This window comes from Myotis myotis, unplaced genomic scaffold (assembly GCF_014108235.1).
Source record: "Myotis myotis isolate mMyoMyo1 unplaced genomic scaffold, mMyoMyo1.p scaffold_m19_p_5, whole genome shotgun sequence".
Taxonomy (NCBI): Eukaryota; Metazoa; Chordata; class Mammalia; order Chiroptera; family Vespertilionidae; genus Myotis; species Myotis myotis.
The window spans coordinates 25,293,455-25,317,304 of NW_023416357.1; the positions used below are offsets into that span (position 1 = coordinate 25,293,455).

The window sequence follows — 23,850 nt, forward strand, 5'->3', positions numbered from 1 at the left end:
TGGGTGGTATCGACCCATGAACCAGGAGGTCACAGTTTGATTACCAATCAGGGCACATGCCCAGGTTGTGGGATAGATCCCCAGTAGGGGGCATGCAGGAAGCAACCGATCAATGATTCTCATCATTGATGTTTCTACCCCTCTCCCCCTCTCCCTTCCTCTCTCTAAAATCAATAAACTCATATTAAAAAAAGTAGGATAAATTCAACTTACCTCCCTGCTCTTAAAAGGGGTATGTCTAGGAAGGCAAGGGTATATTTTTTATATCCTGAATTTCCCTGTAGTCTGCTGACATCAACCAGAGTGACTCTCTGAGGAATGATGATGATGACAAGAATAAGCATGAAAATCACCAGCACTGACTGCTTGCTGTATGACAGGATGAGTGCTCTTACATCGTTAATGAAAACTGATGGTTCCTTCTTAATAGATGTAGTGACACCATCATCTATGACCAATATGTACCTTGGTTGCTGAGTAACCTACTGAGTATAGAAAACATCAAGAGAAATAGGAAAGTGAATGGTCTGTGGTCAGTCATACCTGCTGTGGGACCCTGGGTTGGCTCACATGCCCAGCACACTTCCAGTAAGATGACAGTGACAGTATCCAGCATCCCACCCCTCCACCTGGCACTTCAGAAAAACACTGTTCCAAGCCTTTTCTCTCGAGGTTGCTTTGTACTCTAGCACCACCACAATTGAGCTTGTTTATTAAGGAGTTCATCTATCTATATAGGTTCCCTGATCCCTCATCTATTCCCAACCTCATTAAAAATTTCTTAAGAACAGGATTGTACCTCACACGTCATTGGAACTCCGCTGTTCTCAATCCAGGCCTTTGCACGCAGTGGGCGCTCAACTACGTGTTTCTTAAATTAAGATCGTCCCATTAGAGATATACCTGCTGACCCTTGTCACGCAGAAATATTTAAAAAATTCACATTTTATTCCATATGCCATTTCAACACTGAATTTTAGAAAGGTTGAAATTCAGTGTTGAAATGGCATATGGAATAAAATGTGATTTAAAAAAATATTTCTGCGTAACAAGAGTCAGCAGATATATCTCCACAACCTTTCTAATGCAAGTTAAATATCCATACCTTTAAATTTTCTGTGAAATTTCCATTTAATTCCATTATATTAATGGACTCAAGACTTTGATCTGGTCCTGTATGGATAACTCCCAAATTTTATCTCATATCTTTGAGATTCTAAAACCCTTAAAAGGCTCTCAGGAAAGCTGTGAGAAGTGAAAGAGTGGATGTGTGGGATGTGTGGTTCGATTCTGCCTCGGGTCTCTAGTATATGCCGGTTCTCAAGGCCCCCTCCAGCGCCAGGGAGAGGGTGCTGGCCACTTCTGTGACATACACATTTGGAACCCTAGTGCCTCATAGTGTATCCTCAGAACGTTATGTGATTGGGGGAGAATGAGGAATAATGAATCAGTTCCATGCTAAGACGTTCACAGGTGATTCTAGCTCACTCTTCTCAACTGACATTTTGCATCTAATCAACATCCTCTCAAATGTTGGACTTGAACACTAAGGTGTTTGTAGTACCACAGACATCTAGGTGATTGCCTGGAGCTTCTTCCAGCCTTCACCTGGCCCACCATCCAGTCCTGACCATCAGTCCCACTTCATCTCACCTCGTTCTTCAGGCTCCTGGCCAGGAAGTGCTCGGCCACGTGCGCCGGAAGCACGTTCTCCAGTAGCACGCGGTTCAGGTTCTCCATGGTTTCTATCTCCTCCCGCTCTTTATTGAACTTGTTCTTCCATAAGAAGTCTAACCTACAGTAATATTCATTCTGTTACAAGAGGACACAGAGGTAAAGAAACAATAGGCATCTTGTCCTGCCAGAGAGTGGAGGTTTTAAAGAGAAAATAAAAAGAACGAAAGACAAAACCGAAAAAAGAACCCCCAAACAGAACTGTCACCTTCCCTGCAAAGCCCACTGTTCCCCACCAATGCCGCTCACTCAGCCTCTAACACGGATTTGCAAACAGCAAGATCAGGAAAGGACCAGCCTCAGGAACAGAGAAAACAGCTATGTTGGAGGCTTGCAAGGAAAAAAGACAGGAAAGCTCCTTGCTCGGTTTTGTTAATAAAAGGTGGCTTGAATTATTTTTTGAAAAGAGGCATAATAGAATGTAAATAATGACTAAATATGGAAAACACATTAGTAGAGAGAGTGCTTTGTGTGATGATTTGCATTTGAGAAATAATGGTGTTCATTTGTGGCAACTTGCCTTTAATATTTAAAAATCCGTTTTCCCCTAGCACAAATTATATAATTAAGTATTCATTGAAAAATATGCATTTTTTATTTGGTGTTTCATTGTACTGAGAGAGTGACATATTTAGACAAAAGTTTATTTTGATATCATTTAATTAAGATGGTGCCTGGTAATAAAAACATGTGCAAATGCTTTATAATGTATTAAAACTTAATGTTGTTTTTTAAGTTATGAACATTGTAGAAATGGAGAGACTTGTTTACTGTCAAAGGGTCTTGCTGGTTTTGGCATCATTCTGTGCCAGCTGTGATGTAAATAAATTAATAGAATAAAATAGACTTGAGTAGATCCTCCTATGGCAGAGGGTCCTAGTACACAGTGTATTTCAGCACAGGGAGTAATTTATAGACAAACAAATGCAAAGAAGAACTGAATGCAGGGGGTTTGTTTGTTTTATGGTTTGGTTAATTATGCCAGTGATGTAAAACAACAACAACAACAACAACAACAACAACAACACACACACACACATCTAATGAACAAATAACAATGAAAAATAAATCCACATCCTGAATCCAACAAACAATGATCATTCATCTATTACAGCGGTTCTCAACCTGTGGGTCGCGACCCCTTTGGGGGTCGAATGACCCTTTCACAGGTGTCACCTAAAACCATCAGAAAACACATATATAATTACATATTGTTTTTGTGATTAATCACTATGCTTTAATTATGTTCAATTTGTAACAATGAAAATACATCCTGCAAATCAGATAATTACATTAAGATTCATAACAGTAGCAAAATTACAGTTATGAAGTAGCAACAAAAATAATTTTTTTAAAAAAATATATTTTATTGATTTTTCACAGAGAGGAAGGGAGAGAGATAGAGAGAGTCAGAAACATCGATGAGAGAGAAACATCGATCAGCTGCCTCTTGCACATCCCCCACTGGGGATGCGCCCGCAACCCAGGTACATGCCCTTGACCGGAATCGAACCCGGGACCTCTCAGTCCGCAGGCTGACGCTCTATCCACTGAGCCAAACCGGTTTCGGCAACAAAAATAATTTTATGGTTGGGGGTCACCACAACACAAGGAACTGTATTAAAGGGTTGCGGCATTAGGAAGGTTGAGAACCACTGATCTATTATAACTGATCGAATTATGTTTGATCCACTAAAAAGTTATTCCTTCTCTGGTATGGCATTTATTTTTTTGCCTCATATAGCCAGACATTTAAAAAAAAAAGATTGCAAAGGATATTTTTAAGGTTCTTTATATTAACTTTTTACATTAATGCCAATTTTCCACATTCTATTTTATGGCAATCATGCTGGGCACTTACTAGAAATGACCTCTCACTTAGAGACTAGATTATTCATTTGGGCCTTTTGGGGAATAATCCAGTGATGTGGCTGGTTTTGAATTAAAATGATAGAGCAATCGATGGTGAGACAGAAATGGAACATGAGATGAAACCAAGGAGCCAGAAGGGCAGGCAGCAAGCCCAATTCATGCAGGTTTGAAAGGTTTCTGAAAACTGTACAAAGAGGCTGCTCAGGTTTTCCGAGTGATCGCTCTTGCATCACAGGGGGGCATTTTGCAAGTTGTTTAATAAAAGGAACTGGATTTGGGACCAGCTACATTGGACTAAAAGTGACATTTTGCCAAATCTTCACATCTCCCCTCCCCAGTGCTTTCTGCTGCAGATTCCTGTCCTTATGTGCAGGTACCTCAGAAACTTGAGGGGAGGCCCCCTAAGCAAGACAAATGTTCCCATCCCAAACCACTGTCATGGATTTAACGGTGTGCCCCAAATGTCCTAGTCCTAACCTCTAGTATCTGTGACTGTGACCTCCACTGGAAATAGGGTAGTAGGAGAAACAAATGAAACCAAGAAAAAGAACAACACGGTATAACAAGGCTTACAGAAACGTGCGGTTGTCAAAAAGGCAAGCCAAAGAAAACAGAACCAAGCAGGCGCCAGGGACAGAGGCGGGGAAGGGCAGCAGGCAGACTGGAATCTCCGAGGCTCTGCAGCGGGACCACAGCTCAGCTCTAGGGAGAGTGCTGAGGGCTGCCCTGTGAGCTCCTGGGTCACGCTGCCACTAGCACTGCTCTGGGAGATGGAGACTACGGTGTCCCCAGGCCGCTGGGCTGGCAGTCACAGATCTGGCCTCTGCCCTGGCCATTAACAGCTTCCTATTGGTTCACAGTTTCGAGATGTGTACATAATGTAAATGCATTTGCATCTTAGTTGGTTATTTCCACATTAATCACTACTTGGTTTCACGTTATCCATCAAAGAACTCAAAGCAAACTTTGGTTGAGGCAGAGCCACCAGGCATGAGATGAATGAGATGAGTTTATTCTTTGAGTGAGTGTCCTGGAACCAGGCAGAGGAAGGATACTGCCCTTAAAAATCCTGCACCCACAGCCTCTACTGGGAGGCCAGGAAGGAGTACAGGGCCCAAGGAAGGAAGCACAGTTTCATTTGCATCATAAAGTAAAATTTTGAACATAAGACTCTATTTCTAGGAGTGATTACAAGTGACAGCACAGGTCTTCTACCCGCTTCAAAGAAAAGGAAGCATATTACACATTCTGAAAAGCAAATGAAAACCCAGTCAAGGGGAGTTTTTTCCCAGTAGTCTCAGCTTTTTTAGGCTTAGGAAGCCTATAAAATATATTTTGAGACTTAAAGGAAATGAATTGATTCACATCTTTATCATTTACAAAGTTTGCCACTAGTGGAAAATAGTAACTTTCCTTCTTCTGTCTGCATCTAAGCCCACATACCCTGTGCCACCCAGTTTTTCCTGTGATAAGATGTTTGCATGAAGGTAACCACAATGCACATCCTCAGAGTGTTATTAATATGACACTTTAGAGAAATTGTGTAAAAATAACAGACTACTTACCTGTCTACCCAGAACAAGCAGTGTGATGAAGAATATAAAGAGAGACACAGAGCCCATGGTCTTCAGGTCTTTCCAAATGCCTGGTCTATTAAAAACAAACAGACAAAAACAAATCAAAACAACATACACAACTAAGATGTAGAATCTGTGAATCGGCAAACTTCAGAAATTCTAGTTGAGTGTCTGCATTCCATTCTGGACACACACACACACACACACACACACACACACACACATACATCAAATATATTTTCAAACTCAGATAACATCAAAACAAAACAATCCTAATTTAAGAGCTTCATAAAATATTCTTCCAAATTGGTTAAGGTTTCTTATTTTATACCAAGCTCTAACAAATATTAGGGGAAGGAATGTTAATCTTATTTCTTTATAGTTCGGGGATCATTATGGATAATTTCATATATAACTTTTTCAAATTTTTCTTAGAAAGAACTTCATTTCTACACGCTATCACTTTCTCAAAAGCACGCATTCGTAGACCCTCTTTTATATGTCTTTGTATCACAAAAGTGTAATGAAGATGGAAACCCTTCATCCACCGGCCCACTTCCCCTCAGGTTCAGATAGATATCAGTAAATTATCCCTGCTCAAGTTCTCACATCCTTACCACAACATTCCAGGCAGGGACCTTCCACACATCCAAGTTGGCATGTGGGTTGGTCAGTTTTATGTGTCAACTTCAGTGGGCCACAGGGTGCCCAGCTCGTTAGTCAAATATTACTCTGGGTGTTTCTGTGAGAATATTTTTTGGGTAAGATCAACATTGAAATTGGTAGGTTGAGTAAAGCCATTGTCCTCCGAAATACGGGTGGGCCTCATCCAAAGAGTTGAAGGCATCAACAATAGAAAAGGCTGATCTTCTTTTGAGCAAGAGAGAATTCTCTCTGGCCCGACTACCTTTGAACTGGAACATTGATTCCTCCTGGTTCTACAGCAGCTCCTGGCTTCAGACTCAAACCAAGACACTGGCTTTGCAGATTTTGGATTTGCCAACCCCCTTAATCACATGAGCCAATTCCTTGTGGTAATCATATCTATGCCTCGTATAGGTTCTGTTTTTCCTGAAAACAATGAGAAATACAGCCGAAACCGGTTTGGCTCAGTGGATAGAGCGTCGGCCTGCGGACTGAAAGGCCCCAGGTTCGATTCTGGTCAAGGGCATGTACCTTGGTTGCGGGCACATTCCCAGTGGGAGATGTGCAGGAGGCAGCTGATAGATGTTTCTCTCTCATTGATGTTTCTGACTCTCTATCTCTCTCCCTTCCTCTCTGTAAAAAGTCAATAAAATATATTAAAAAAAAAAAAGAAATACAGCATGCAAAGGAAAATCTACTGCCATCCCAGGACAGTCCTGCATAAGCTGACAAAGAATAATTTCCCACATAGTTCTGTAAGACCTGAAAAAACAGTTGATTTAGTATGACACCGTGTCGCATAAGCATAATAGGTTGTATTTAATCAAGTATAAATATCACGTAATCACTTTCTGTTTGTGAGTTGAATTTGCTTTGAGATTTTTCTGTTTCTCTATGGAAGGTTCATGTAATCTTTTTTAAAAAAATTTTTTTGTTTTTTCAATAGTTTTTCTTTCTTTAAAATATATTTTATTGATTTTTTCTTTTTTTAAATTGATTTCAGAGAGAAGAAGGGAGTTAGAAATGTAGATTACAGAGAAACATCTATCATCGGCCTCCTGCACACCCCCTACTGGGGATATGCCCGCAACCAAGACATGCCCTTGACCAGAATCGAACCTGGGACCCTTCAGTCCACAGGCCAATGCTCTATCCACTGAGCAAAACTAGTTAGGGCCCAGGATATAATCTTGACTCCACCTTCTCTAGCAAGCTGTGGGCCCTGGGATTAACCCCTTGAAACTACACTTTCCTCATCAGCCAAACGGGGTACCAATACCTACCTTATGGGCTGCTTCCATAACTAAATCAAATAGTTATATACCTGGCAGAGAGCCTGACACCGAGGAAGCACTGCATAAAGGGCACTCATGACTTTAGGTATTAACTACAGGGAGATGGGGTGGGCGATGGAACTGGGAAGGATACACAAATGCTGATTGAAGGATATCATTAACAGAATAAAAGATCCAAGTGTAAAGCAGAAGTGGATTCCTGCGTCAATGAGGACACAGTTGCCCAGTCCCTGTGGTTTAAGACTCAGGACCGCAGAGAACTCGCCAGAAACTGGCGGTGCTTGCATTCAGGGCTCTCTCCTCCCTACCAAGCCAGCTCTGTCTGGAAGAATCTGAGCTCTTCAGCCAGCAGGTCAGCAGTTTCTCTCTGAGAATGAAGTAAGCTGAAAAGTGCCATTTTCCTGTCTCACTCATATTGATTTTAAGAAATCAAGCTCCATTTTGAGCCGGTGGCAGCTGTGTCTAACAGCACAGTTGAAGGGACTCAGGGGAGCAGTTGTTTATAAACAGTGCTGACTGCAATGAATGTTAAGCTCATCTTTTCTCTATACTGACTATATTGACATGATCTTGACCAGTTAGTAAAAGTGGTACAATACAGCCAAAAAGCCTAAGAAGCTGGCACAGGCTGAGTTTTGAATTTTCATATTGTCTTATGAACACCTTATTACTTTGAACCAGGGGTCTGAGAAAGCAGCTATGCCACCCCCCTCTTCCACTCACCACCTCTGTAAGCCCCAAACTAAGAGCGAAATGTTGACTCCCAGGTCAAGATCTTGCATTAGCATCATTGGCATAACCAATCAGAACTCAGGTCTCATTGGTATGCCCAGGAAAGGGACCTGATGACCCAAATATGCCAGCTCAGGTCCCTGTCACTGAGGGAGAATGGGAGGAGGTCCCTCTTAATGTAATCCAGGTCCTGCCTGGGTTTGCAGTTACTCACACAGAAAATATATGTAAGCAACCTATGGGAACAATCCTTTCCCAGAGCGCCTCACATCGATGCACTTGAGCATTGGTTTAGGGGTGGAAGTATCCTGATCTCCACTCCCACATCTTGAGCCTCAGTGAGGAATAGTGGTGGCTGGAAGTAGGTACTTGGACGAAGCAAGGTAAGGGAGGACTCTCATGCTGAACTTGGCAGTGGGTTTGAAAGTCCAGACCAAAATGGACCTCAGACAATAAGAAGGCACAACCCAGATATAGAGCAGACTCATGTACTGACACATGAATGCTTTTTTCACTTCTGAAAATCTCTTTACTAGGAAGAACTGCACCTTGCTTTCTTGAGTTTCATTTAGATGTCTTTAAAACTTCTTTTATTCATCCAGCCAAAAAAGAGTTGCCTACTCCCACCGGAGCCCTTCTCTCCCATGGGGGCCTCTCAGGGATGCATGCTGCCAGGGCTCCTGTAGTTTGAATGATGAACTTCTCCATCCATAGATCCATTCCTGGTTACCTTGCTCTTTGTGTATATGTGGGGAAGGCGGGAAGGAAAAGGAATGTGTAATGTGGAGGGAGCATTGGAAGAGATGGAATAAAAGGGTAGGATGTCCTCCTGGCAGAGTCTAGTCAACTGTGTGGATCACTGTATTAGTTTCACAGGGCTGCCGAAACATAGTACCACGCACTGGGTGGCTTAACACAATAGGAATTTATTGTCTCACAGTCCTGGAGGCCAGAAGTCTGAAACCCAGGTGCTGGCAGGGTGATGCTCCCTCTGACACTTGCTGAGAAATCCTTCTTGCCTCGTCCTGGCTTCGGGTGGTTGGCCACCACTCTCTGGCGCTCCTTGGTTCACTCCTCCCCAATCTCTGTCTTCATCATCACAGGTGTCCTCCCAGTGTGTCTCCTTCTTCACATGGCCATCTTCTTATAAGGACACCAACCATGTTGGATTAGCACCCACCCTGCTCCAGTAGGACCTCATCTTAACTAATCACGTCTGCAATAACCCTGATCCAAGTAGATTCATGTTGTGAGGTGTGGGGGGTTAGGACTTCAGCAGGTCTTCTTTTGGGGGACACAGTTCTACCCATAACAATTATGTTAGACATTTATATAAAAATGACAGCTAGTTGGGTATGAGGCCTCTTTCTCTCTCTCTCTCCCTGCTTTGAGTTTTAAGGATAAGGTCCATTTCAGACTTTCATGTGTGAGGGTTGTGCTATCACTGAGTTATACAGTAGGGGAGACAGGGCTGATATAATTGAGAAAGCTTCTAACTCTATGATTTTTGACTTGATGACAGTTCCAGTCAAAATGTGACCAAATATGTTTTCTTTAATAGCTCAAAATTGGACTCTGGAGATGTAGATATCCAAGTACGCTGGTAGCCACACACTAATTTGCAGTTGGCCCTCACCCTGAGGCTGTTCATGGGGTACTCATTCTGGCCCTCAAGTTTTGAGAGTCCAAAAGAACAAAGAAACCTAACAAACTGGGTGGCAGATATGGAGAGATTACTTGGCGAACCAGTTTCTAACCTACAGGCAAACAGTTCTGGTGAGGTAAAAATGACATTTTCATTCTCTGAGAGAAAGCAGTACAGGCATATGGACACAAATATAATCCTTAAAATATTTTTTCTTGGTGAAATGAGCCTCTATTTTTAATTTTTTTTTTCAATTTTAAAGGACTCAGTTTATTAACTGACCAGATTACAAAAATAACCATGGTAGATACCTTAGTTCTCCTAATAAGCCTATTGATCTGGTCTTCCCTGTTCCCAGCATCTCCACCTTCTACAAAGTGGGTGGTATTTCTCTTCACCCCAGCTCCTGGAGAAGATAACTTGAAGGGCCACAGGAAGTTGTTACTTCTTTGAAGCGCTTTCCAACAATATAGATCTCATGAATCAGATCTTCCATGTAGGTGATGCCATAATTACCAAGAGATCAAGCAATCAATGAGTTATCTGTCAGGGCAGTTCATTTTTTGTTGATTGTGCCATAACCACGCTTGTAGATCAATTCGTTTACTGACTTTAGGTTTGGGTAACCCCATGCAATATATGATTCCATAGTCCTCAGCATGTTCATGGAAGCCTTGTTGAGCTTAACAAAGGTGCCACTGAAGATCTGGCAAAGGCAAAGAAGATGCAGCACCTTTTGGACCTTTGGGCTCACACCATTGATACCTTTGATCCTGATGACAAATGCCATTTGGGTTTAGCAGGTACAGAGAAGTTGCCAGCTTTTCTTGCCATCCTGGTCATTCAAAGCTCAGTTCTGTACATCAGCCTGTATTCCTTGTGATAGTGCTTAGCTTGTTCATAGATGAGCTTCCTTCTTGCTTTCGAAGCATCTTTTGGGCAAACTTCTTTCTCAGGCGCTTGATCTTCAGTTCTGCGAAATTCCTTCGCTTTTTCTTGACCATTTCTGGCACAGCAGGAACCTTCTTCATCTTCTCTTCTGCACCCTCCATGGTTCCAGCCGGAAAAGAGCGAGCCTCTATTTTTAAATAAAAAAAGCATCTCAAGAAATCTAGTTATCTGTTATTTTGGTAATAGTTGATAAACTGAAGTAAAAGTGTGACACATGTTTATATATCTGACATGTCCTTTACCTATTCATACATTGACAGACTTAGGTCATTTCCATGTCATGGCTACTGTGAATAAGCTGCAATGAACATGGGAGTGAAGATATCTCTTTGAGATCCTGATTTCAACTTCTGTAGCTATACTAGTATACCAGTAGTGGGATTACTGGATCATATGGCAGTTCTGTTTTTATTTTTTTCGAGGGACTTTCATACTGTTTTCCATAGTGGCTGAAACAACAGTGTACAGGGTTCCCTTTTCTCCACTCCCTTGTCAGCACTTGTTGTTGCTTGTCTTTTTGCTAATAGCCATTCTAACAGGTGTGAGGTGATATCTCATTGTGTTTTTTTAAGATATATTTTTATTGATTTCAGAGAGGGAGAGAGAGAAACATCAATGCTGAGAGAGAAAAATCATTGATTGGTTGCCTCCTGCATGCCCCCTTCTGGGGACTGGGTATGCAACCTGGGTATGTGCCCTTGACTGGAATTGAACCTGGGACCCTTTAGTCTGCAGGCTGATGCTCTACCCACTGAGCCAAACCAGCTAGGGCTCATTGTGGTTTTGATCTCCCTGATTAGAGAGGTTGAGCATCTTTTCATGTACATGTTGACCATTTGTTAAGTCTTCAATGAAAAAATGCTCCATGCTTCTTGGTCCCTCTAGTGCAGGGGTGGGCAAACTTTTTGACTCAAGGGCCACAATGGGTTCTTAAACTGGACCGGAGGGCCAGAAAAAAAGCATGGATGGAGTGTTTGTGTGAACTAATATAAATTCAAAGTAAACATCATTACATAAAAGGGTACGGTCTTTTATTTTTTTATTTTTTTTTAGTTTTATTCATTTCAAACGGGCCGGATCTGGCCCATGGGTCGTAGTTTGCCCACGGCTGCTCTAGTGGCAGAATTCTTAAGCTTGTATTCCTCCTCTCCATTCTACAATGCATCGGGTCAAGTGCTGACTGCCTCCCTTTAGATTTCCCAACAAAACCTACTAAGGTTCATGTCCCCATATTTGGAATAGCTTTCTGTGTGTGCTCACTAGCTGTCTGCCAAAGCTCACTCTCTTTGCTGCCATAGGGAATGTACACAGGGAGCTGGCCACAGAGCAGGGGTGGGAGGTGGGGGAGGCACAGGGAACAGTGGAGGTACCCGTGGGCCAGGTGGGGGATCTGCGGGCAAAGTGTTCCCCATGGATGGTGGGCAGGCTGCTTGACGGAGGTCTCAGTGCAGTTAGTGGAATCCCTTTAATGCCATGGAGAGTCCCATCTGCCACTCTTCCAGCCTCTACCTGACCCCCAGTCATACAGCTCCCGATGTAGTATTCAGGGTGGGTCAAGAGGACAGGGGCTTCTTGTAGTGCCCTGCACAGCTGGGGAAGCTTTGTGCTCACTTACAGGCTCTTGTTTCCCCTTCAGGACCATGGGTGAGGGGAGGTCTCTTGAGCCTAAGCTGTGCCATCATGGGGGAGGGGCGCTGGGGGTAGAGTCAAACTGTTCTTATTGCCTACTTCAAAGCATTCAAATTCTAATTTTTCTTCCCATAATGTGCTGGGACTTTCCTCTGGAAACCTGGGCTTTCCTAAGGCTCTCTAATCCACTGGTGACTGGCTGAGAGTGTTTTCCTGGCCTCCCAGATCATGGCTGAGAGGGGCTGGAGCAGGTGCCTGGGCCACTGCAGGGCCCACAGCCAGGACCAAGGTCTATATGACATTACCTGATGCACAGGTGGGTGAGACTCCACCCAGATCCCTTGGTATCGTTGCTGGACCCCACAACTCTCACAAAGGTACTTTTGTCTGTGGACAGATTTCAAATTATTATTATTAAGGTGGGGAGCGGGGGAGGGCAGAAATGAGAGATATCTTATTCTGCCATGATGCTGTGCTTTTCAATCTCCATGGCTCTTCAAAGTCTTTCCAATATTGCAGTCAACTCTGGGCTACCTGAGGTAGCTCCCAGCCTGCATGCCACTCATTCCCTAGGTGTGCTGTACAAACGTAACCACGACTCCTGGGCAACCTCCTTTTGGCCTTCTGCCGAACCATGGTTTTCTTATAGCAGGTTTGTGTGACCTTCTTGACAACAGAGACTATATGTTATCCATCTCTGTGTGCTCCAACTCCAGGAATTGGGGCGGGCATATGGAGAATGCTCAATACAAGTGTGTTGTAGAAACAAATGAATGAGCGGACAAATAATCACACTGGTTTGAAACCTAAGGGGTTTCATTCCCAGACAATCTTCCTCCCCCTGGCTGGACACAGATTCGCCGAGATCCTGTGCAAGATTCCGGAGACGATGGCCCAGTGTCATCCAAAGACAGACAGCTCAAAGCCTCATGCCTTTTCAGAGTGGTGTTCAAACTTGCCCAGCGGAACATGCAGGGGCTGAAACAGACTAACACGGTAAGGGATGTGCACAGCTGCAGCACCACCGATGGGAGAGTTGGTGATAAGAAGTATGAATTCTGTACAGTCTGTGGGCACAGGCTCTGGGAAATCTTCTTCCTCCCCTCATTCTAAAATCAAACAAAACAGCCCAGAATTGAGTATCTTCCTGCAGGTGGGTCCAAATCACAGGACATTTTCTGTTTTAGGTTAGACAACGAAATTGCTCACTGATGGCTGCTTTCTGGAGAAGAAAAGAAAGCTTGAGTTGTCCTAGGATGACTTGCTTTTTTGTTAAATTAGGCATCTCAGATTACCTACCTCCAGCCCCACTGCCAGTCACAGGGAGATGTGTGTGATCCTTGCTTTCTGGAGATGGCACAGGGTGGGGGAACTCGAAAGGGGAAGAGAAACTGAGATAGGAAATTTGAAGATAATATTATTTCAACATTAACTTGGACATATTATGAGTTGGAATGCAAATTTGAAATACAGTTTTAATTCAAAAGAGAAGACTTCAAGGAAATTTCAGGTGCTCTGGAATACGCCCAGACTGTCTACCGCAGAGGGAGTCTGCCCTGCTCCCTGTTCTGTCTCCTGAGTGGTTAATTCGGCAGTTCTTCCTCCAGACTCTCAGTGGGCTCATCACCAGTTGACCCAAGTCAGGGCACTGTCAAAATATGTCACAATATCTTGAATTCTAGCTGTTGGGTTTTCCATTAGACACAGGGAAAGAAGAGCAATTCCACATCGAAGGTGCCTAACTCACAGCTCTCAGCGGTATATGTCTGCCTGAGCATCTGCATCACTACCCTTGATACCAAGCTGTTGCTGATCTGGAAGTTAAAATCATGTAGACATTTCTACCAGCAACAATCCAGAGCCTCTGAATGATGCTGGGCACCAGTATGGCTGCTGCTGATTTATATACTTTATTTATATGCTGTCCACAAAGTATCTATTTTATGAGGAACTCAAAAGGGGAAGAGAAACTGATATAGAAAATTTGAAAATAATATTATTTCAACATTAACTTAAGTGCTTAAACAGAGCTGGTTAGTCTACCAGGCTCCTGGTCATCCCCTCTGTTCTCCATGCCTGACACCTCTTTGAATTTAATGGCACATTTCTGGGTCGATACGAAATGGTAACATCCATCCCTTGAGATTTTTCAGTTCTGCAAGGAAAAAGCTTCCAAGAAAAACCGGACACTGTCTTGCAGATGCTGTAAGAAGCATTTGTCATGGGAAGTGTCTCTGACACAAAAACAGCTTCCAGCAATATCAATGGTCATCACCATCCATCACCAAGAAGAGCACTCAGTGTCCTCGAAGGCCCTGGCTGAGGGCTGAGGGCTGAGGGCTGAGGGAGGCAGTGTCATGGACAGGAACCAGAATCCTTATCGATCGATACAGTAAAATATCTTGTCCTCACAGACAAGATGGAGGAGTGTTGTCAATGCCAAAGAATTAAGATACATCTCGTTCTGGCCCTTCTAAATACCAGAAACTTCTGCGGTGACGTAGCAGAATCACAGAACGGCAGGCAATGTTAAGTGCTGAGACGCTGCTGGCCTCCACTCTAGATTTAGCTTTCAAATTTTTATATGCCTGATCATCAATACCTGAAATGCACATCAAAGCTGTTAAAACATAGTTTAGAGGTTTGTATTCCTTTACCAAGAAAAAAAAAAGAATCTGCAATTACTATTTTGCTGTCAAGTCATTAAGGCAAAATGAGTTAAAACTATTAAATTCCATTAAACTACTACATTAGAGTTGAAACTATTTTTGTCATGTTCATTCCATACTTTGCATTTTTTTTGCTTATTTATTTATTTTTCCTTTTCAGTCCTCTCCTCTCCCCTGCCGTCCCTTTGGCAACCATCGGCTTGTTTTCTTTATCTGTGGGTCTGTTTCTGTTTGGTTTTGCTTGTTCATTTGTTTTATATTTTTTAGATTCCACATATAACTGAAATCATATGGTATTTGTCTTTCTCTTTCTGGCTTATTTCACTTAGCGTAATATGCTCTAGGTCTATTCATGTTGTCGTGAATGGCAAGATTTCGAATTTTTAATGTCATACTCTCTCAAAGTAGTCTTCTTTTTTTTCTCCTGAAAAGTTGACTTTCCACACTCATGAATCTGTAAGAATATGTTTGATGTCACTTTCTGAATTTTTCATTGATCTGGAGTTGCATACTTGCATACTTTGTAGTGCATACCTCTGTTTTCTTTGCTAGCCCTGCTGGCAAAAACTGCCCATGTTGTTGGCTTGTCCATTACCCATGTCAAATTTGGTCTGAAAAAGCCCTCTGAAACGTGGGCCACGGTGAACTCACGTACAGGACAACAACACTATCCAAAGTGTGTACTGAGACGATGGCTGCGCACTGCCTTATGAACAGAGATGCCCTCCCGTATTTTCTCTTGACATTTAAGGTATAAACAAAACGGATGCCGATCCTGGAAAGACACATCTCCAAGGAGCCTCTTCCTCCGGGGAAGCAGGTGAGGTGAACGTGTCATTAGAGCCAGTATATTCAGGAGCACAGCCTGTTTTTATTCATTCATTCAGTAGATACTCACTGAGCACCCATTTACAAGGTGCCAGGCTCACTTTCAGGCACTGTGGACACCACAGTGGTACCTGGTTCAGATCTGCTCTTTCCTTGAATCAAGAGTTTCTATTAAACTTTTCAGTGTAAGTACCATAGAAAAGGGATGGGCAGACATCAAAGGCAACAGATTTGTCCACGGGGGATACTCCCTAACCTTTTGGGATGGGAGTGTGGCTCAGTCCTCAGGCACACCCAGGGGTGAAAGCCCAAAGCTCGCAGTAGGCCTCCTGGGAACACTCAATGTCAATGAGGAGCCAGCTCAGAGGCCGAGGTGGGCAGCAAGGACAGTGACTGCCACACACGCAAGCACCTGTCCCAGAAAGAAGACCAGGACAGCAGGAATGAAAAGCGTGTGTTGGGGGCAGAGATGCGGTGACCAGAAACAGGCCAGAAGAGGAAAAGGACCAAGATGTGACTTCAATGACACACACTCCCTCGGTCATTAAAGGAGGTGCTGCCTGGCCCTCCTTAAGCCAGCTGCCTCCTTGAAGGGCACCTGTGGCTTGGGACTTGGGATATCTACTCTCAAGGCACCAATCCATGTCAGGATCCTAGTCCTAGTTTCCTATCTGAAGGGGTTGTGTCAGCATCAACAAACCAAAGGATGAGGCAACTTTATCAGTCATTTGATGGGGGATCTCTGGAATCTCAGCAGAGAAAGAAAACATTGGGATGGGTGGATCTGGGCTCTGGCATGAATCGAAGGGTTGTATCAAACACACACAGAGGCTGAGAGACCAGGAGGGAATTCTAAACTTGCCCCCTTAGGAGTTTCTCAGATGGGGTTAGTTTTAAGCTGACATTATAGAAAATTTGATGTTATGTCAGCAAGATTTATCTTTTGGCAGAGGGATGCTCTGGGAGTGCTGTGGCAGCTCCTTCAGGAATCGGGTCTAAAGGTGGCAGAACCTTGAGGTCAAGATTAGGAAGAGGGAGACAGGTGCATCCCTCCGGGAGAGGATGCGGGCTTACTGTTGGGAGAGAAGGCAGGCCCCTGGGCTTCTCCTCCCTCCCTAGCTTTAAGGCTAGTAGAAAGACAGAACCAAGTAGCAGACACAAAGGAGCTTGAAGTAAACCAAAGGGGGTAAAAGCTGAGGGTACAAGCTACTCTCCTTCAGCCCGAGCCCTGCTCCACTGCGGCCGGTGGTGTCTCTCTCAGACCCCACACGGAAATCTCTCCCATCAGAAACCTGCTAATCTAATTTCTTCCTCTGCCTCGGCTGTGTCGCGCATTCAGGAGCTTTAAATTTAATAAAGGGAATTTAGTAGCGTCGTCAGCTGCGCATAAAAATCAGTAATGCCGCATTTACTTAGGGATTCAATACAGGCTTTCTGGATACAGTACAGAAATATTGAAGCATGTTTGCTGGGTGCTTTTGAGAATTTATTGGAAAATTAACTTCTGATTTCATTCTCATCTTGGCTAAGGAATCATAAAAATTTCCTTAATACAATTATACATTTTTTGCAACTCCACTACCCTGAGCTTGATTACAGATTATTTGGATTTCATGGTGTGGAGGATGATGAAAATTAAATTAGGTGAAGAGAATGCTGTGCGGTTGTGTTTCTGAAAGCATTCTTATCAGCACGAAAGGTTCACACAGTGTCCCTGGCTCTGGGCCTCCGAAGACGTACATGGCCATGCACTGTCAGCAACTACCATCTTTCTGGAGCAACAAATCCATGCAAATACTTAAGGCATTTACTTTATATTAAAAGGAACATAGAGATATTATGGAGGATTATGCAGCCTGCTCATAGAAGACACGTGAAGTCTGGTGGGTCCAGAAATAAACCGAACACTTGCTATAAAACATTGTCTTGCTATTAAAATGTGAGAGGGAGGTTATCATAATGATTAAAACATTGTTTTTCAAGCAGGGAATAAATATTCATTATAAGCTTATGGAAGTAATTTGGTCACAGGAAACCTTGAATAAACCTGACTGAGTGTCCGTGAGAGGACCATTCTCTCAGCATCCAGTCCTAAGGCTGGGAGAGTAAAGTCATATCTTTCCTTGAAAGTCAATTTCTTCATAGAACAGAAAATCGACACAGTGGTAGGAGTACTCCCTCCATACCAGGGTATTTTAGGAATGTAGCACTGTAACTTGTGAATGTATCCACTTAGATTCCAGTATTTTTATGTGTGTTGATTCAGTTGTTCTGGACTGGGGAGGGGGGCGCATTTTGCCTTGCAGGGTACATATGTCGGGAGGCATTTTTGGATTTCATGGCTTTGGGGGAGGGGATTGTGTCTGGAGTCTAGTGGGAAGAGGCCAGGAATGCTGCTAAATATCCCACAATGCACAGGACTGCCCCCTCATCAGAAAATTATTCAGTCACACCCAACCGTACACTATTGATATTATTCAGAAAAATATCAATAATGCTGAGGGTGAGAAACCCTAGCTTATTCTTATCAATAGAGTAATATAGTACAGATTATAACAAAATCATCTCTACACCACTTCATACCTTCTTTTTATGATAATACATATTCTGTGTAATGTATAATAAAAACCACACATCACCCTTCTGAACCATCGCTTCAAAGAAACTCTCACACAATGAGTTCCAATTACAATGTTATTGTTAATTTGCATTTACTCAACACACTCACATTAGTGACATCCCACACTAAAGGAAGGAGAAAAAGGAGGAAGCTGGTTACCTCTCAAATAAGACCTGGCTGTAGTCGTCCAGGACATGGGCGTGAGTGTGGAGAAAGATGATGTTGTAGCCCACCAACGCCGCCAGCATGATCAACATCTTCAACTCGTAGTTCACCCGCAGGAAAACCGAGCAGGATATCAGCCCCAGAATGCAGCTGTATATAAAGTACTGGGACAGGAAAATACGTTGAATCAACACTTAGAATCTCGTTTGAGAAATGCTGAAATAAGGATTAGGATTGGGGACCACCACCAAGCTCACTGGTCATCTTACAAATCTCATGGGAAAGCAAATGCCTTTTTCTCCTCTTTGATGCGGTGGTCAATGCCTGCGCACATTTGATTTGGAAAAGGATTACTCATTACATGGCTTGCTGACCCAGCTTAGCATGTTTAATAAAAATAATCAGGCATATTGCCAAACAGACATAATTCTTTAAAAATCTATACGGAAGACATATAATTATAAGCCAGTGTCATTTTCTTGAAAGTGAAAAAAAAAATGAACAGATCTTTTTAAAAATTTTAATATGTAGACTCTTTGCTGGCCTTTCAATTCTTTAATTGGATATAAGTTGTTACTGGTAGTTCTGTTAAAAGGATAAGAAAGTGTAGATATTTTATTAAAAGAGACATTGTTTGTCAGAAGGACTATTTAAAACAGAAAGGATTTTTAAAACTGAAATCTTTGACCAGGGTGAGCCATGAATATCCCGGAAGCAGACAGGCACTGGAAAAAACAGGAAGAACCAAGTGGGAGGGAGAAGCGGGCACCTGCCACCCGTTTAGTCCACTGGAAGCAGCTCAGGCCAGCCTGTTAGCACTGTCTCACTACTGACCACAGTGGACATTGCTGAGTCAGGACACCCCCGGATTCCATCCTGCCTCACTCATCAGCTGACTCAGGTGAGGTCAGTGACCTCGCCTGCCTGTGGCACAGTGTCGTCATCTGTGAAATGGGGGTAATCGTGTCCTCCTTGCAGGTCACTGAGAAGAACAAGTAAAGCTTGGAGCTCAGAGTCCTGGAAACAGTTGTCATTCTCACAAAGCCTTGTTTTATTTTTTGTTAATATGGTGTTTTTATGAACAAGCAGTTTTGCTACTATATTAGCATTCTCGGAACAGACACAGCACTAGAAAAGTTAGTAACTTTAATAACACACAGATCTGACTGATGTCTGATAAACCCTGTCTGTATAAAACAGCCCACTTTGTAAGCTACTCCACCCCAGTTTCATTACGGGAACAGAGCCATGTATAATCTGCTTATTGTTGTCATTCTAGCTCTTGCTTTTATTTCCCCAGCTGAGGTCATCCAAGTGAGCTGTCTGGAGGCTACTGATACTCAATGCTCATCAGTCCTGCTCTTGGGGATGAAAGGAAAGTTGAAAATGAGCTGCAGGGGTCATGGTCACCCCATGTTTCCTTCTCTGTACCGATTCTGCTGTTAGGATGATAAACTGGGGCTCTCTGTAAGGTTTGGTTTTCAAAAGGATTCGGCTGAGAAAATTAGGTTGAAAACCATTATCAGAATGAAAGTGATCGACCAGTTCTGCCTAATGGCATGACAAGCAGAAGAAGGAGCCACTTATATGAACATGTGCATCAATGTGTGCATGGGTATTTTTTTGGGTGCAGATAGGATTGTAAAGGTTTTCTGGAGCACCCCTAATTTGAGATAAAAGCTTGCAAATACCTATGCAAACCTGCCTATGGTTTCATATTTTAAAATTAATTTTTAGGCTTTTAAAAAGCTTTCACATTTTGGGGATGGCTACGAAAATACATATGTAAATGGAAAGGAGGCTCTGGGTCCATTTTCTTTTAAAACACCTTTCTAGAACTCTTGAAGGCCAAGCACAAGGTATGCTGGGAGTTAATGAAAGGTAAGTTGGGACCCTGAATCTAGCCACAGAAAAGGTGTGCGAATGAGGGGCAATGGCTCTGGCAGGCCAGGTGGGAGGCCTGAATATCAGCCATCACTATTGCATTAGGCAGCCGGCCAGGGAGGCGCCGGGTGGCCAGGGTTCTCGCTGTAGCTCGTGAGCTGACTGCTGCTAGGGTCTATTTTAATAACTTTATTTTTATAGAGTCTGGGTACAGTTAATATTACTATTAGCGCCCTAGCCAGCTTGGCTCAGTGGATAGAGCGTCAGCCTGCGGACTGAAGGGTCCCAGGTTCGATTCTGGCTCAAGGGCACATGCCTGGGTTGTGGGCTCGATCCCCAGTGGGGGGTGTGCAGGAGGCAGCCGATCAATGATTCTTTCTCATCATTGATGTTTTTATCTTTCTCTCCTTCTCCCTTCCTCTCTGAAACCAATAAAGAAATACATTTAAAAAAATAAAATAAAAGTCCTCATCTGAGGATTTGTTTATAAAAAAAGATATTACTATTAGTTAATAGTTGTATTGTTGTTTGTTAATATTTAAATTAGCAATCATTAATATTTTAATTACTGAATAATATAATTTATTAATACTAGTTAATATTTTATCCTTTACTACCCTGCTACAACTCTCTTCCTTCTGGCAACCACCATACTGTTGTCTGTGTCTATGAGTTTTTGGTTATTTCATAAAGTAAATAAAAATATTAGTTGATATTAAGTTAACTAAGATTATATAGTTATAAGCACTTTTAATATAGTTAATCAATGACATTAACTTGCATTTTAATACCTAGGGAACAGCCACTGGCATCTTGGGCTCCTACTTAAGGCGCCTTTGGCCTCAGTTCCCTCACCTGGAAAATGGAAATTCCAATAATATCTACCTCAAGGATATTTTCCCAGTGAAATGCTATAAATGCCTGGTAAAGCACAGAGTGCCGACATGGCAAAGATCCTTGATGAATGATTTCGTTGGGTATTTAAAAACCAGCTTTTTTTCTGCTACAGCAATTATACATCTGATGTTAAAAATTAGGAAATATACAAAGCACACATATAAAAATAAGGGTCTCCTATTATCCCCAACATCCAACTTGAGCCTATTAATGATTTTGTCTATATCTTTCCAGCCTTTTTTCTACTTATTATTGGTACAATTATTTTATAAAATTGGGTTTATACTGTTTTGGTTGTTTTTAAATGATACTTTTCAATTAATAGCATCATAAATATATATTTCTGTGTCATTAAATATTTTTCAACATCTTTTGTAATGGCTGGATGTAACTAAATAACAATTTACTTAAATACATTTATTTTATCTTTCAGGTTGCTTTCTTTCTTTTACTTTGAATGAATGCTTTGTAGCTAAGTCTGTGCATCTTTATAATTAATTTCCAGAATTAGTACTGCAGAATAAAAAGTATGTCTGTGTTGTGCTTTTCGAGAACTATTAAATTACCACTAAGAGGTTATATCACTTTGTACCACCCACAACATGAAGCGGACTCTCCCCATCCTTTGTCAGCCTCAGATATCAAGGAAGATGGGGTTTGAGAGGAATAAGGCACACTTTGTGCCTTTCCACAAAATGGCTTTCCTAATATTTCTAAAAATATTTTAAGGGGGAAGATGGGGTGTTTCCCGGCTCCCCTGGAACACCTAAAGTTGTGAGTTAATAAAGCAGTTTCTATACAGTCAGCCCATGAGCACGCAGGGCTTCCTGGGCGAAGCTCACCATAAACCTCTTCTTGAGGACTTGCTGTTGGAACAATAGTGGCCTGTTGACTAATTGGGGCCTAGATTTTAAAGAGCCTATTGTGTATTTTTTCAGGATCTTTTAAGGTTGAGTAAATATTACCGTTCCCCATCTTGGGTTTCTAATGATTTTCTTCTTTTGAAAATAAGATATCATACAGACTTACCTAAATGAAATTCAGAATGATCACCCAATTGCCGTTTGCGGTGCCAAGCATGGTGAGTCATTCTACCCAAAAATATTGGATGGAGAGATTTAAAAAAGTGCTTTGCTGGCTATGCTTTCCTTTCCTATGAAAATGCATCTTTAAAATGTTAAACTTAAAGTGCCCTGTGAATGTCACATGAAGACAGCTTGGAGTCACTCTCCCTCCACTGTCCTATGGACCATGTGTACTAATGCCATCCATTCAAGGATGCCCAGTGAGGACACAGCCAATAAGTCATCATGAGACCCATCTCGCACTAGTCACATAACTAATATAGAAAAGATGGTGTCTAATCCTCATGGGGGTTTAATGCCTAAAACGAAGGCCAGGACCCTTTGGATAAGGAACAAAGCTTATGCTATCCTCTCTTCCCAAGCCCACAGGGACATTCCTAGGGACCCTGGTCACCTTGCCTCTGTAACAGCCCTGGCCTCAAAAGAACACCAGACACCCCTACTCTCTGTACGCAGAGCAGTGAGCTTCCCAGAAAACTGAAATGGCAAAAAGTATCCAAGCCAAATGTCAACAGAACAAATCAGCGAAAAGGGAATGAGGCAAGTAAATCGCCTTTACTGCCATTGCTAGTGGAGTTTTAAAAATTGGCAGGACATTTTAAAAGTGCACATATTAAATGACCAATTTCAGTCTCCAAACTAGTTCATTCAGCACCCTCAACACAGAAAGTAACTGTTAATAATTTATACTACTTTCAGATGATTATTCATAAAATGAAAAGGAGAGTATCAGAAGACTTCCCCCCCTCCCCCCCCAAACAATTCATGGGTAAGACCTATTAAGCCGTAAATAACTGATTCACCTCTTCTTACTTAAAACACTGACGTGTTAGTCAGTTTTAAAATTCCAATCTAAGCCTTTTTGGACATTGCTTAAAATGAGTCAGTTTGTAAGGATTATCTGAGGCTATAATCACTGGACGGTATTGCAGTAGAGGCAGAGAGAGGAGATGTGGTCCTGTGATCACAGCATCCGGGAGCCAACACGAATTTACTGGAACAATTCACAAAATCTGTGAGCAAGGAACCCAGGAATTCAGTGACATGTAATTGAATGCCAAATACTGGGATCCATACCATGAAATGCACCAGTTTAGAGAATAAAGCCAAGAGTCACCTGTGAGAGTGGCAGAATGACATTGGGACTTTGCTTTTGTGCCTGACGGTGCCAGCCAGCCAGGACTTCTCTTAAGAAAGGCTGGTGGGCCCTAGCCGGTTTTGCTCAGTAGATAGTGTCGGCCTGTGGACTGAAGGGTCCCGGGTTTGATTCCGGTCAAGGGCACATGCAAGGGTTGTGGGCTCTACCCCAGTGTGGGGCCTGCAGGAGGCAGCCGATAAATGGTTCTCTCTCATCATTGATGTTTCTATCTCTCTCTCCCTCTCCCTTCCTCTCTGAAATCAATGAAGATATATTCCAAAGGAAAGAAAAGAAGAGAAAAGAAAAAAAAAGATAAAAAAGAAAGGCTGGTGGTTCTTAAGTGGTCAGGATCTACTCAGGTACTGACACCAGAGAAGAAAAGTGAAGTCCAGTACAGGTGGGAAATTGGAGGCCATATCATCACACAGGTGAAAAACAATAAAAGCCACCCAGGAAAACAATAAAAGCCATACTAACGAGGAAA

At 42.5% G+C, this 23,850-nt stretch overlaps 1 protein-coding gene and 1 pseudogene across 9 annotated transcripts in view; both read right to left on the reverse strand.

Annotated features, from left to right (window-relative positions):
- The window catches only part of ADCY2 (adenylate cyclase 2), a 283,437-nt gene that overhangs the window by 16,702 nt on the left and 242,885 nt on the right, over window positions 1-23,850 (reverse strand). For 6 of the 9 annotated variants that reach the window (XM_036309124.1, XM_036309126.1, XM_036309128.1 and 3 more), the window contains exons 18-20: window positions 18,357-18,526; window positions 5,172-5,256; window positions 1,654-1,812 (exon numbers count right to left, since the gene is read on the reverse strand). In XM_036309124.1, the coding sequence (XP_036165017.1) occupies window positions 1,654-1,812; window positions 5,172-5,256; window positions 18,357-18,526 (414 nt within the window). The remainder of the gene's footprint in view (window positions 1-1,653; window positions 1,813-5,171; window positions 5,257-18,356; window positions 18,527-23,850) is intronic. The other 3 variants (XM_036309130.1, XM_036309127.1, XM_036309129.1) reach the window with 1 other exon arrangement.
- On the reverse strand, window positions 9,701-10,555 carry LOC118656983 (annotated as a pseudogene).